General features: G+C 47.2%; 1 protein-coding gene across 3 annotated transcripts in view; it reads left to right on the forward strand.

Annotated features, from left to right (window-relative positions):
- C5ar2 (complement C5a receptor 2) overlaps window positions 1-8,395 on the forward strand; it is a 12,223-nt gene extending 3,828 nt beyond the window's left edge. For 2 of the 3 annotated variants that reach the window (XM_052172209.1, XM_052172208.1), the window contains exon 2: window positions 6,543-8,395. In XM_052172209.1, the coding sequence (XP_052028169.1) occupies window positions 6,559-7,590 (1,032 nt within the window). In that variant the 5' untranslated portion in view covers window positions 6,543-6,558 and the 3' untranslated portion in view covers window positions 7,591-8,395. Of the gene's footprint in view, window positions 1-390; window positions 628-6,542 lie in introns of those variants that run through there. The other variant, XM_052172207.1, reaches the window with a different exon arrangement.
- Window positions 8,396-12,174: the final 3,779 nt, after the last annotated feature.

The following is a 12,174-nucleotide window of genomic DNA, read 5'->3' on the forward strand; positions in this document are numbered from 1 at the left end:
AAAAAGTGGAGGGCTGGAGGGCGTGGCTCAGAGGTAGAGTCCCGCCTAGAATCCTCCAGTGAGGGGCTGGGGGCATGGCTCAGTGGTAGAGCTCCGCCTAGAATCCCCCAGTGAGGGGCTGGGGGCGTGGTTCAGTGGTAGAGCTCCGCCTAGAATCCCCCAGTGAGGGGCTGGGGGCGTGGCTCAGTGGTAGAGCACTGACTTAAATTGAAATGGGAGAGAGAGGGAGAGGAAGGGGGAGGGAGGGGAGGGAGGGAGGAGAAAGGGAGCCAATGTGACTGCTGGGAATCATCCTTGCCTCTGTTTACAGAGGAAATACCATAGGCTGATAGTGCCTGAATACAGAAACTGTGCTGGGTTGTTATCAGTAGTAGTTGTGCAGGGTGGGGTCAGAGATGGGAAGAGAGGTAGTGATAGCAGCAGCTAGGACACACAGACACTCAGACGTTGAGATGGGAAGAGAGGTAGTGATAACAGCAGCTAGGACACACAGACACACACACACACACACACACACACACACACACGCAGGCACACTGTTTTCTGTTTGCTGGGGAGCAGTTCTGTGGCAGCCTCTCTCCACAGCAGATCCATTAAACAGATCGAACATTCCCAGAGCTTTCCAAGGTGGGTTTACGATTGTTGCATTTTACAGACTGGAGCACAGAGAGATTAGGCAGCTTGTTAAAGGCCACACAGCTATTGAAGCTTTGGGTTTTTGTACTTTCCTTACGCTTTATATTGCTTGCTTGGCGTGTTTGTTTTGTGAGGTGGGGGTCTTATCTTATAGGCCAGGTTGGCCTCAAAATCATGACATTTCTCCTGCCTCAGTCTCTGAGTGCTGGGATGACAGGACAGTTTTTTAACAAAACAGGTACAGTTTACTTTAAGCATGGAAAAATACTCAGAAAAATAGCTTGGCCTCATAGCTGGCTACCTGGCAGAGCGGAGAGTGTCCCAATTTCCGCTCTGTCCTTCCTGTTTTGACAGTGTTGGCTAAGGCTTTGGGCAGTGCCAGACAACCCGTAAGCAGTCTAAGCAGTTGGGTGAGAGCTGAGGGTTGCAGCCACTGCAGACATGGGACTGGGTGTCGCCTCCCGCCTAGGCTCTGTGTGTGTGTGTGTGTGTGTGTGTCCTTAGGCACTAGCTCTGCTAGCCCACCACACTGCTGAGACGGGTCCTAGAGGGGGACGTGGAGAGACCCAGCCGAGACTGCGAGTCACCTCAGGCCTACAGGGTCTATGTGTCTGTCTAGCTGCCCAGTTTCTCCTCTCCGGGGCTGGTAATATTTCTGGACTCCCTAGGGACACGTTGCAATTCTGTTCTGTCTTCTTAGCTGAGTGATTTTAAGTAAGTCACTCACCCTCTCTATGCCTCTTCAGCTGTAGAATCAGCGTAACAAGACTGTATCAAAATACAATGTTGAGCTGGGTGGTGGTAACGCACGCCTGTAATCCCAGCACTCTGGGAGGCAGAGGCAGGCAGATTTCTGAGTTCGAGGCCAGCCTGATTTACAGAGTGAGTTCCAGGACAGCCAGGCTATACAGAGAAACCCTGTCTCCAAAAAACCAAATCCAAACCAAAACCAAAATACAATGTTGAAAGGTGTTTGGGGCCATGCCTTGCAAGTGCACAAAATGCTCAAAAATGGCGTCTTCTAATATCCTAAAACTATTATGGCTGTTTTGTTACGTTACTTTGTATCGTAAGGTTTCTATTGCTATGAAGAGACACCACGACCATGGCAACTCTTATGAAGGAAAACTTAATCGGGGCTGGCTTACAGCATGATGGTGTCCAGGCAGGCCTGGTGCTGGAAAAGAAGCTGAGAGTTCTACATCTTAATTCTTAGGCAGCAGAAGGAGATTATTTTCCACACTAGGTGTAACTTTAGCATATGAGACTTCAAAGCCTGCTTCAGCAGTGACACACTTCTTCCAACAAGGCCATACCCACGCCAACAAGGAGTAACACCTCCTAATAGTGCCACGCCCCATGGGCCAAGCATTCAAACACACGAGTCTGTGGGGTCTTAGCCATTCCAACCGCCACACTCGGTTGCTTTTTTTTTCCTCTTAATGATTTTTTTTTCTTTTTTTTTTTGGATTTGGTTTTTTCGAGACAGGGTTTCTCTGTATAGCCCTGGCTGTCCTGGAACTCACTCTGTAGACCAGGCTGGCCTCGAACTCAGAAATCCACCTGCCTCTGTTTCCTAGAGTGCTGGGATTACAGGCGTGCGCCACCACCGCCCGGCTGCAATGATTTTTTTAAAAGATTTATTTTTATTTATATGAGTACACTGTAGCTGTTTTCAGACATACATCAGAAGAGGACATCCGATCCCATTACAGATGGTTGTGGACTACAATGTGGTTGCTGGGAATTGAACTCAGGACCTCTGGAAGAGTAGTCAGTGCTCTTAACCACTGAGCCATCTCTCCAGTCCTCTCTTAATGACTTTTAATGTGCGAGTATGAGTCTGTGCGCCTGAGCACGCATTCGCTCGGAGCTCAGGAGAGAGCAACAGATCCCTAGGAGCTAGAGTTACAGCTGTGAGCTGCCCAGTGGCCCCTGCAAGAGCACTGCTTAGGAGCATTTGTAACTCTTGCAGAAGACCCTAGGTTCCGTTGCTAGCCTCCTCATGATGGCTCACAATCTCTGTAACTCCAGGTCCAGGGATTCAATGTCTTTTTTTTTAACCTCCATGGACTCCAGGCATGATGTGGTGTGCAAACACACATGTATGTGATGCACATACGTACATGCAGGAAAACACTGATGCATATCGAATAAGTAAGTCTTAAAAAACCCTCCAAACTAACAACAAAAAAATGCATTTAAAAAAAACGGGGGGGGGGGAGGGGGGGAGCTGAACTCAGGACCCTCCTCCCAAGTTCTGCAATAACAGGAGGGTGGGACTAACCCTGCTCCACCGAGACAGCATTTTGTTAGGTAAGCGCTGACTGGCCTAGTGATCTGCATGTAGCCAAACTTGGTTGGAACTCATGGCAATCCCCCTGCCTCACCTCTTGCATGCCTGGCTGACTCAGATCTCACTTTTCCCTTTTCTTCCTCACCCACTCTGGACACACTGCCCTTAGTATTCCTTGAATCCATCTATTATACTTCTATCCCACTCTAGGTTTTCACCATTTCCCATAATTCTTTTAGGTTCTGCTTGAATGCTTAGACACCTTCCTCCACCACCCGCGTGCAATTCTAACACAGTCTTCTTCTCTAGGATTTTTTTTTTTTCTTGCGGCAGGGTCTCATGGAGCCCAAGCTGTCCTCTAATGCCATAGCTGGCCTTGCTACTACTTTCTCGTGTAACTATTACAGCTTGGAAAATAATACAAATCTCCTGTTTGTGTCCTCACTGCCTGGGTCCTCCCACTGGACTATCGGCTGCAAGGAACAGCTTGCAAACTGTGCCTCAGTCCTTCAACACCTGGCTGGAGAGCGAGGTGTGTGAGGTGCACACTTGTAATCCCAGGGCTCGGGAGGTAGAGGCAGGCAGAGCAGGAGTTCACAGTCACCCTCGGAGGCCAGCAGATAGGAAACTAGCCCAAGCTATATGAAATGTCTGTACACAAGGCTGGCCTTGGACTCAGAGATCAGCCTGACCCTGACTCCCTAGCACTGGGATTAAAGCCACTGCTGCTTAGCTCCACATCTTGTTCTCTTCCCCCCACCCTCTTCTCCTTCTTGCTCTGGGCCCATTCACTCTATCCCATAGTTTTTTTTTTTTTTCTTTCTTATTTTTGTTTCTCATCACGAATGGTTGTGAGCTACCATGTGGTTGCGGGGATTTGAACTCATGACCTCCTGAAGAGCAGTCAGTGCTCTTAACCACTCACCAGCCCTCCATGCCTTGTTCTTGCTGGAGTTTTAATTTTTGGAATTACAAGAACTTGTTTTTCTAACACATTAGATCTGAACTGATGTGTTCTAATCTGCCTGGAGGGTCTAAAATTGCACCTTAGCCCTTCTGAGACAGACAGGAGGTACAATTATAGGGTTTAAGGAATTGTTTAGGTTCTAGCAATCCAATAAACGGACAGGCTGGAATTCTAAGACTATGACATCCTAAATTTCCAAGATACAAGGATAGGATGCAGCTCAGTGGTAGAGCCCCTGCCTAGAATCCCCCAGTGAGAGGCTGGGGTGTGTGGCTCAGTGGTAGAGCCCCTGACTAGAATTCCCCAGGGTTTTGTGTGTGTGTGTGTGTGCAGGGGTGTTGCTCAGTGTAGAGGGCCTGCCTAGCCTCTGTGAGGCCCTGGCTTCAATCCAAGCATTTAGTGTAAAGGATCACGTACTAGAATTTCAAGATGCGCATGATGTCTCAGCTTCCTGAAATTCTAGTTCTCTTCCTTGCTGGAGTCTCAGTTTCTGCTCTCATATTCTGGAATTCCACATGCTAATAAGATAACTCTTTTTATGTCTTCTTTCTTTCTTCCTTCCTTTCTTTTCTTTCTTTGTGACAGGGTTTCTCTGTGTAGCCCTGGCTGTCCTGGAACTTGCTTTGCAAACTAGGCTGGGCTGGAACTCACAGAGATCTTTGTGCCTCTGCCCCAGAGTGCTGGAATTAAGGTGTACACCACTACTGCCTGGCAAATTGTTTCTATCTTAATAGTTTCTTTTCCTGTTGCGTGTGATGAAATACCCAACAGCCAGATGTGGTGACACACGTTTTTATCACAGGTCACTTGGGAGGCAGAGGTAGGTGAATTTCTGTGAGATTGGGACCATCCTGGTCTACATAAAATACTTTTTTTTTGGTTTTCCGAGACAGGGTTTTTCTGTATAGTCCTGGCTGTCCTGGAACTCACTCTGTAGACCAGGCTGGCCTCGAACTCAGAAATCCACCTGCCTCTGCCTCCCAAGTGCTGGGATTACAGGCGTGTGCCACCACGCCCGGCTACATAAAATACTTTTAAAAGGCTGCTTAAGGGAGGTGTTTATTATATATTATATATAATCTAGAGAATTAATATTATAGTAATTATATAATACATACTATATACTATTAATAACATAAATAATAATTATATTCTATATTATCTGCTATTCATTAGTATGCATCATAAGATTGTGTTAATATTATACAATATATAGCAATATTATATTATTAACAATATTATCATTGCTGGGCGGTGGGGGCGCACGCCTTTAATCCTAGCACTTGGGAGGCAGAGGTAGGCGGATTTCTGAGTTCGAGGCCAGCCTGGTCTACCAGTTCCAGGACAGCCAGGGCTACACAGAGAAACCCTGTCTCGAAAAGCCAAAAAACAAAAAAATCCCCAAAAAACCCAATATTATCATTAATATTATATATAAAATATTTGTGTGATCATAATATATTTATATTATTTCATTTATATGATATTTAACGTATATAACACACATAATATAATATAATATACAATTATATAATTATATAATATAATATAAATTGTATAATTATTAATTATATAATTATATAAATATAATTATATAGAAATATAAATGTATAATTATTAATTGTAACAATTAATAATGTTATAAAGTTATTGATAGTTATAGTAATAATATTGTATATCATATACTATTATATATGACTATATATTATTATAGTCAGACTCAGTTCCAATATCTGGTCCATTGTGGAGGGGAAAACAGGGCAATAGGAGGCTTGAAGCAGCTGAAACCAGCCACTTTCACATGGAAACCAGTGAAGAGACACTAGTGCTGTGAGCACACTGCGGCCTCAGTACTCTCCCCATTTCTTTCTTTCTTTGTTTCTTTGTTTCTTTGTTTCTTTCTTTGTTTCTTTGTTTGTTTGTCTCTCTTTCTTTCTTTCTTTCTTTCTTTCTTTCTTTCTTTCTTTCTTTCTTTCTTTCTTTCTTTCTTTCTTTCTTTCTTTCTTTCTTTCTATGTGTACACCATTGCTGTCTTCACACACACCGCAAGAGGGAGTTGGATCCTATTACAGATGGTTGTGAGCCACCATGTGGTTGCTGGGAATTGAACTCAGGACTTCTGGAAGAGCTCTTAACTCATAACTGCTGAGCCATCTCTCCAGTCCCCATTTATTTTTATCTCATTAAAAAAATCTTTCTTTTTATTTTATTTATTTTATATATGTGTGTGAGTATGAATGTGCTGCTTGGCAGATGTGTGGAGGTCAGAGGACAACTTTTTAGCACCATTTCTCCTCTTTCACCGTGTGGGTCTCAGGGATTGAACTCAGGTCCTCAGGCTTGGTGGCAAGCACCTTCATTTGCTGAGCCCTCTTGTTGACCCTCTTTCTCCAGGATTCCAGCCAGGTAATAATCTTTCCTATAATTAGCACGGATCAATCCGCACAATAAAGATAGACCTCCGTGGCGTCCCTAGAGGCTCATCTCCCAGTTGACAATAACCATCACAGAGTGCTTGGTACCCTGGAGTGCCCTACATCCCAGTATCCGTGGCTCTAGCATGGGGCCACTGGATCCACCTTGCCCCAGGACAGCAAGGCTGGGGTTTTCCCATTAACTTCCCCCCTTGTCTTTCCCCTGCAGGAAAAAGGGGGCCGGGATGAGGAACCACACCACCAGCGAGGATTATGAGTATGAGTATTATCACGAACACTACGCTGGCCTTCCGGACGTCCCCGTAGACTGCCCAGCCGGTTACTGCTTCTCTAGTGACGTCTACCTCATAGTCTTGCTTGTGCTGTATGCAGCCGTCTTCCTAGTGGGTGTGCCAGGCAACACCCTGGTGGCGTGGGTGACCTGGAAAGAGTCCCGCCACAGGCTTGGGGCCTCTTGGTTCCTGCACCTGACCATGGCGGACTTGCTTTGCTGTGTGTCTATGCCGTTCCTGGCTGTGCCCATTGCCCAGAAGGGCCACTGGCCATACGGGGCCGCAGGCTGCTGGCTGTTGCCGTCCATCACCGTCCTGTCCATGTACGCCAGCGTGCTGCTCCTGACCGGCCTCAGTGGCGACCTCTTCCTGTTGGCTTTCAGGCCCTCCTGGAAGGGTGCGGCGGATCATCGAACACTTGGGGTACGCGTGGTCCAGGTCTCCTCCTGGATGCTCGCCCTGCTGCTGACTGTGCCTTCTGCTGTCTACCGCAGGCTGCTTCAGGAGCACTATCCTCCCCGGCTTATGTGTGGCACAGACTACGGGGGATCGGTCAAGGCCGAGGCTGCCGTCACCACTGTTCGATTCCTCTTTGCCTTCCTGGGGCCATTGGTGTTCATGGCCAGTTGCCACAGCATCCTCCAGAGGCAGATGGCCCGCCGCCATTGGCCCCTGGGCACAGCTGTCGTGGTGGGGTTTTTCATTTGCTGGACTCCCTTTCACATCCTGCGGGTCATCATCGCGGTGGCTCCTCCGTACTCCGCGCTCCTTGGCCGGGTCCTGGTGGCCGAGCCTCTGGTTACCGGCCTGGCCCTCGCTCACAGTGCTCTCAATCCCATGATGTTTTTGTATTTCGGAAGAAAGCAACTCTGCAAATCACTCCAGGCTGCATGTCACTGGGCCCTGAGGGATCCACAGAATGAGGAAACCTCGGTGACCAAGGGATCCACCAGCCACGAAATGGTATCTGAGATGCCAGTGTAGGCAAGAGGGATTTGGATTTCCTAGGCCGTCGCACACCTGTGCAGTTTCCGGCAGCGCTGGATGCAGGAGCTTAGCGATGACTTTTATTCTTCATTCAATAAACATTCATTGTGCACTTGCTTGTGCAAAACCCGATATAAAGGTGCCTGGGTCAGGAACGCTAGCACCCTAAAAAAAAAGGGTAATGACTGAGCCGAAACTCGACTAGTGGTGGAGAGGGCATCCATGCTTAAATCTGGGCAACTGTTCCAAGCAGAGAGCGAACACAAAGGCCTTGCGCTGTCTCCCAGGAACAAGGGTTCTTCCTTTCTTGCAATCTCTTCCATGAAAATGCCCAGATAAATCCCAAGTCCCTTAAAAGTGAGAGATGAACTCACTCCATCTTTTAGATTTTTGTATTCCATTTAATTATTTATTGCCTGTGTTGGGAAGCATGGAAGGAGGTGGGGGAGGGGAGGGATGACGGTTAGAGGACAACTCCTCCTGTCATGTGGGCCCTTGGGATGAAAGAAGTACATTTCCTCTGGTCATACTCCAATTGTTTTCAACTGGTCTGTGGGCCTGTTGATGTTGCTGGTGTCTTTTTTGTTAATTTATTTTCAAGGATCTTTAAACGATTTTATTTAAAAAAAAAATCCATACAGGTATATATTACACATTGAGTAGATCCCCACCCTTACTCCAGGTTTGCAGAATTTTAACACATGTTGCATACTGTGTCCAGACAACTCTCCTCCACAGAAACCTAGGGCCTGGCTTTGGTCTTGGTTTTCTTCTTGATTTTTTTTTTTTTTTTTTTTTTTTTTGAGAAGGGTCTCATAGAGCCCAGGATGGCTTTGAACTCGCTATGAGGGAGATGGCCTTCAGCATCTCCTGAGTGCTGGGATTACCACAACTAGTTTATGGGATGCTGGAGATCAACCCCAGGGCTTCAGGAATGCTAGGCAAATGCTCTATCAATTGAGCCACATCTGAAGTTCCTCACCAGGGGATTCTAGAAAACTGTCCTTGTACTGAGCACCGTCCCAAACCCTCGTTCAACAATGGATACATCTGTCTGTCTGAAAAGTTCAAAGAATTTTTGGCTAATTTACTGGACCAGAGAGCCTCTTCAGAAGGCCTTTTTAAAGATTTCTTTTTGAAAGTACACTTTGAGAATTTCCATTTAATTCTTTAGCTCTAAAAAATGAAGGAGAAATTTCATGAGATCTTCCAAATGTATCCTCTGTGCAATTGTACATAAAATCTCTTGATGTTAAAAATACTGTGCTTTGTTGTTTATCCTAAGCTTTCTCTGGTTCAGACTGCTGTGCAACAACTTTTTCCAAACTGAAACAAGAGACACTCCATAAGAATCAGGATGCAAACAACTCACAAGTCACAGGATATTCCTGAAACTGACCACATACACCAGGCCCCTTCTTCCCCAAGTGTTCTAGTCTTCTTTATGCTGCTGTAATAAAGCACTCTGACCAAATCAGAGGAGAAAAGAGTTTATTTGGCTTACACTTCTACATCACAATCCCTAATTGAGAGAAGCCAGGACAGGAACTTGAATACAGAACGATGGAGAAGCCCTATCTGCATGCCAGCTCCTCACTCACACTCAGGCAGCTTTCTCACAGACCCCAGGGTCACCTGCCTAAGTATGGTGACACCACAGTGGTCTCACCCTCTCACGTCAGTCAAGACATTCTCTCACAGATATAGCCACAGGCCAACCTGACGAAGGCAATTCTTCAATGGGGTTCCCTTTACACAGGTGACTCCAGGTTGTGTCAAGTTGGCAGTAAAACTTTACTAAGACACCAAGCTTATGTAAACAGTGTCGTGGGCTAAAGGAACACCGTGACCCCAGGAACTCTTAGAAAGGAAAACATTTTATTGGTCTTTAGTGACACCCTTACTTTGGGCTGTCATCAGATCTCTATATGGCAGGAGCGAGCGTTTGTCCATGTCTCTCCAGAAGTAGCCACTCAAGAGAGACTTACCAGGCTGGAGAGATGGCTCAGAGGTTAAGACCATTGACTGCTCTTCCAGGGGTCCTGAGTTCGATTCCCAGCAACCACATGGTGGCTCACAACCATCTGAAATGAGATCTGATGGCCTCTTCTGGTGCGTCTGAAGACAGCTACAGTATACTCATATACATAAAAAAGAATAAATAAACCTTTTTAAAAAAAGAAGAGCTGGGCAGTGGTGGCGCACGCCTTTAATCCCAGCACTCTGGGGGGCAGAGGCAGGCAGATTTCCAAGTTCGAGGCCAGCCTGAGGTCTACAGAGTGAGTTCCAGGACAGCCAGGGCTACACAGAGAAACCCTGTCTTGAAAAATCAAATCCAAAAAACAAAAAACAAAAAACAAAAAACAAACAAACAAACAAAGAGGGTAGTAGAGGCAGAGAAAGGCAGAGAGGGGGAGAGTATGACCACATGGAGAGGTGGGGGGAAGGGGAGGAGACCCCAAGAGGGCCAAGAGAGAAGCTGAGAGTGAGAGAGGTAAGAGAGAGAGAAGAAGGGGAAGAGAGCGAGGAGGGGGTGAGCAGACCCTTTTACAGTAGGCCAGGTGACTGTGGGGAGGGGCCTACTGGCTGTTGCCAGGTGACTGTGGGGAGGGGCCTACTGGCTGTTGCCAGGTGACTGTGGGGAGGGGCCTACTGGCTGTTGCCAGGTGACTGTGGGGCGGAGCTTAGACAGAAGCCTAACAGGAACAGTAGCTCCTCTGCCTCAGCTCAGCTTCTCCTCGCTCAACTGCCTCTTGTTTCACTCTGCTCAGTGTCTTTTCTATCTCCTGGACCCTGCTCCTGCCTACCCACCTTCTGGCAGCCTCTGCTGGCTTTTTATATCCTCTCCTGTTCTCAGAAGCTCAAGGGGCAACCAGAACTGAAGGTCAAAGGGTCAAGCAGCTCTATGGATAAGCATTCCCAAAGGGTCAGGTGACAAGCCCTGGGGATCCTTTAAAGGAAGGGCCAGTCACATAAAATTAACCAAAACTACTTTTCCTCCCACTTGTTTTGCTGGGAATATGCAAAAGAAACTTACTCTAATTATTACCATTTTGTTTTCAAACTCCATTTGATCACAGGGAGAAACTAAATTCAAGGTCCCGGGCCCTAGTGGAGCTGGGGACTTCCCAGTAGCTGAACAGCTTCTGCTGTAAACAGCTGTCTGATGTCCCAGACATCTCAGGGACATCTTCCTGGCAGGGTCAGACAAGTTCATGTTCCCAGGCCTCGGAACAGACTCCCATCCCACTTCTCCAAATGTTTTCTCAACTGTCTGTTAACTGGTGAAGAAGATAGAAATCAAACCGAGATGCACGCATTATAAAAATACGGAACCAAATGCCTGTTCCGCCCTAATTAACGACACACAGCTACCTGGAACTCACTTTGTAGACCAGGCTGGTCTCGAACTCAGAAATCCGCCTGTCTCTGCCTCCCAAGTGCTGGGATTACAGGCGTGCGCCACCACTGCCCGGCTTCCTTAGTCCTTCTTACTCTGAGCTCTGGACCTCATGTCTAGGGGAAGGGATTACGGACCTTGAGGCCAGGTGCCCTGGATATGGCTCAGTCTCCAACCAACACTCCCCTGCTTGCCCCACAACGTCAAAATAGACTGGATAACACTGCAGCTCCCCTGCCCCCAGCTCCCTCTCTCTCTCTGTGTTCTGTGTTCCTATCTTTTTGTTTTGTTTTGTTTTTGTTTTTTGTTTTTTGAGACAGGGTTTCTCTGTGTAGCCCTGGCTGTCCTGCCTCTGCCTCCCAGAGTGCTGGGATTACAGGCGTGCACCATCACCGCCTGGCTCTGTGTTCCCATCCTTAAAGAATGTTGTTCAATCTCTCTTTGGGATGCAGTTCAGATCCCACACTGGTCCCTTCCCTGAGCTCTCAGAAGATAGAGCTTTCATGTTGAAGCTTCCCTAGCCCGAGCCCAACAGTTCGAACGACTCATTATGCAGTTTTGAAGCCGCTTCTCCATTCCTTCTCATGTCCTCTTCAGGGTTCCCAGGGGTCTGATGTGGTCCTTTTGTTGATCTCTCAGCAGATCCACACCCGGGAGAAGAACCTCACAGCAGTGCGTCTCTTTCTCGTAGCGTGAGATCTGCTTCCTGAGCTTTTTGTATTCCAGGACTATCTTATCTTCTAGCATCTCGAGTTCTGGGGTTTCTTCGATGGAGTCTTTCCATCTCTGCCCCGGCTCTGTGAACCCTTGGCTTGCAGCCCCCAAATTGGATCTTGCAGGATGAGGTATTCGGCAGAGTCTGTCTTAAGGTCCTGCTCACAGGCCTGTCGGTGGTTAGGCGCTGGACACTTCTGTTCAGGCGTCTCTGGCTGGCAGGCGAAGGCAGTGTGGCCCGTCAGGCTCTCTTCTTTGCTGTTTTTGGATCGGTGGCTAAAATTTTCAGACACCTCCCCTGCTCAACTCTGAGCTTTATCAGTTTTGATGGCTTCCACAGCTTTTGTTTCCTGTGGAACTATAAACAAATCTGCATTCCCAATGCACATTTGCTGCTGACTTCCGTTCTGATGTTCACACATCCTTATAGTATAAAGGATGATTCAATTTTTCTTCCTTCCTTCCTT

This window comes from Apodemus sylvaticus, chromosome 1, assembly GCF_947179515.1.
Source record: "Apodemus sylvaticus chromosome 1, mApoSyl1.1, whole genome shotgun sequence".
Classification (NCBI taxonomy): Eukaryota; Metazoa; Chordata; class Mammalia; order Rodentia; family Muridae; genus Apodemus; species Apodemus sylvaticus.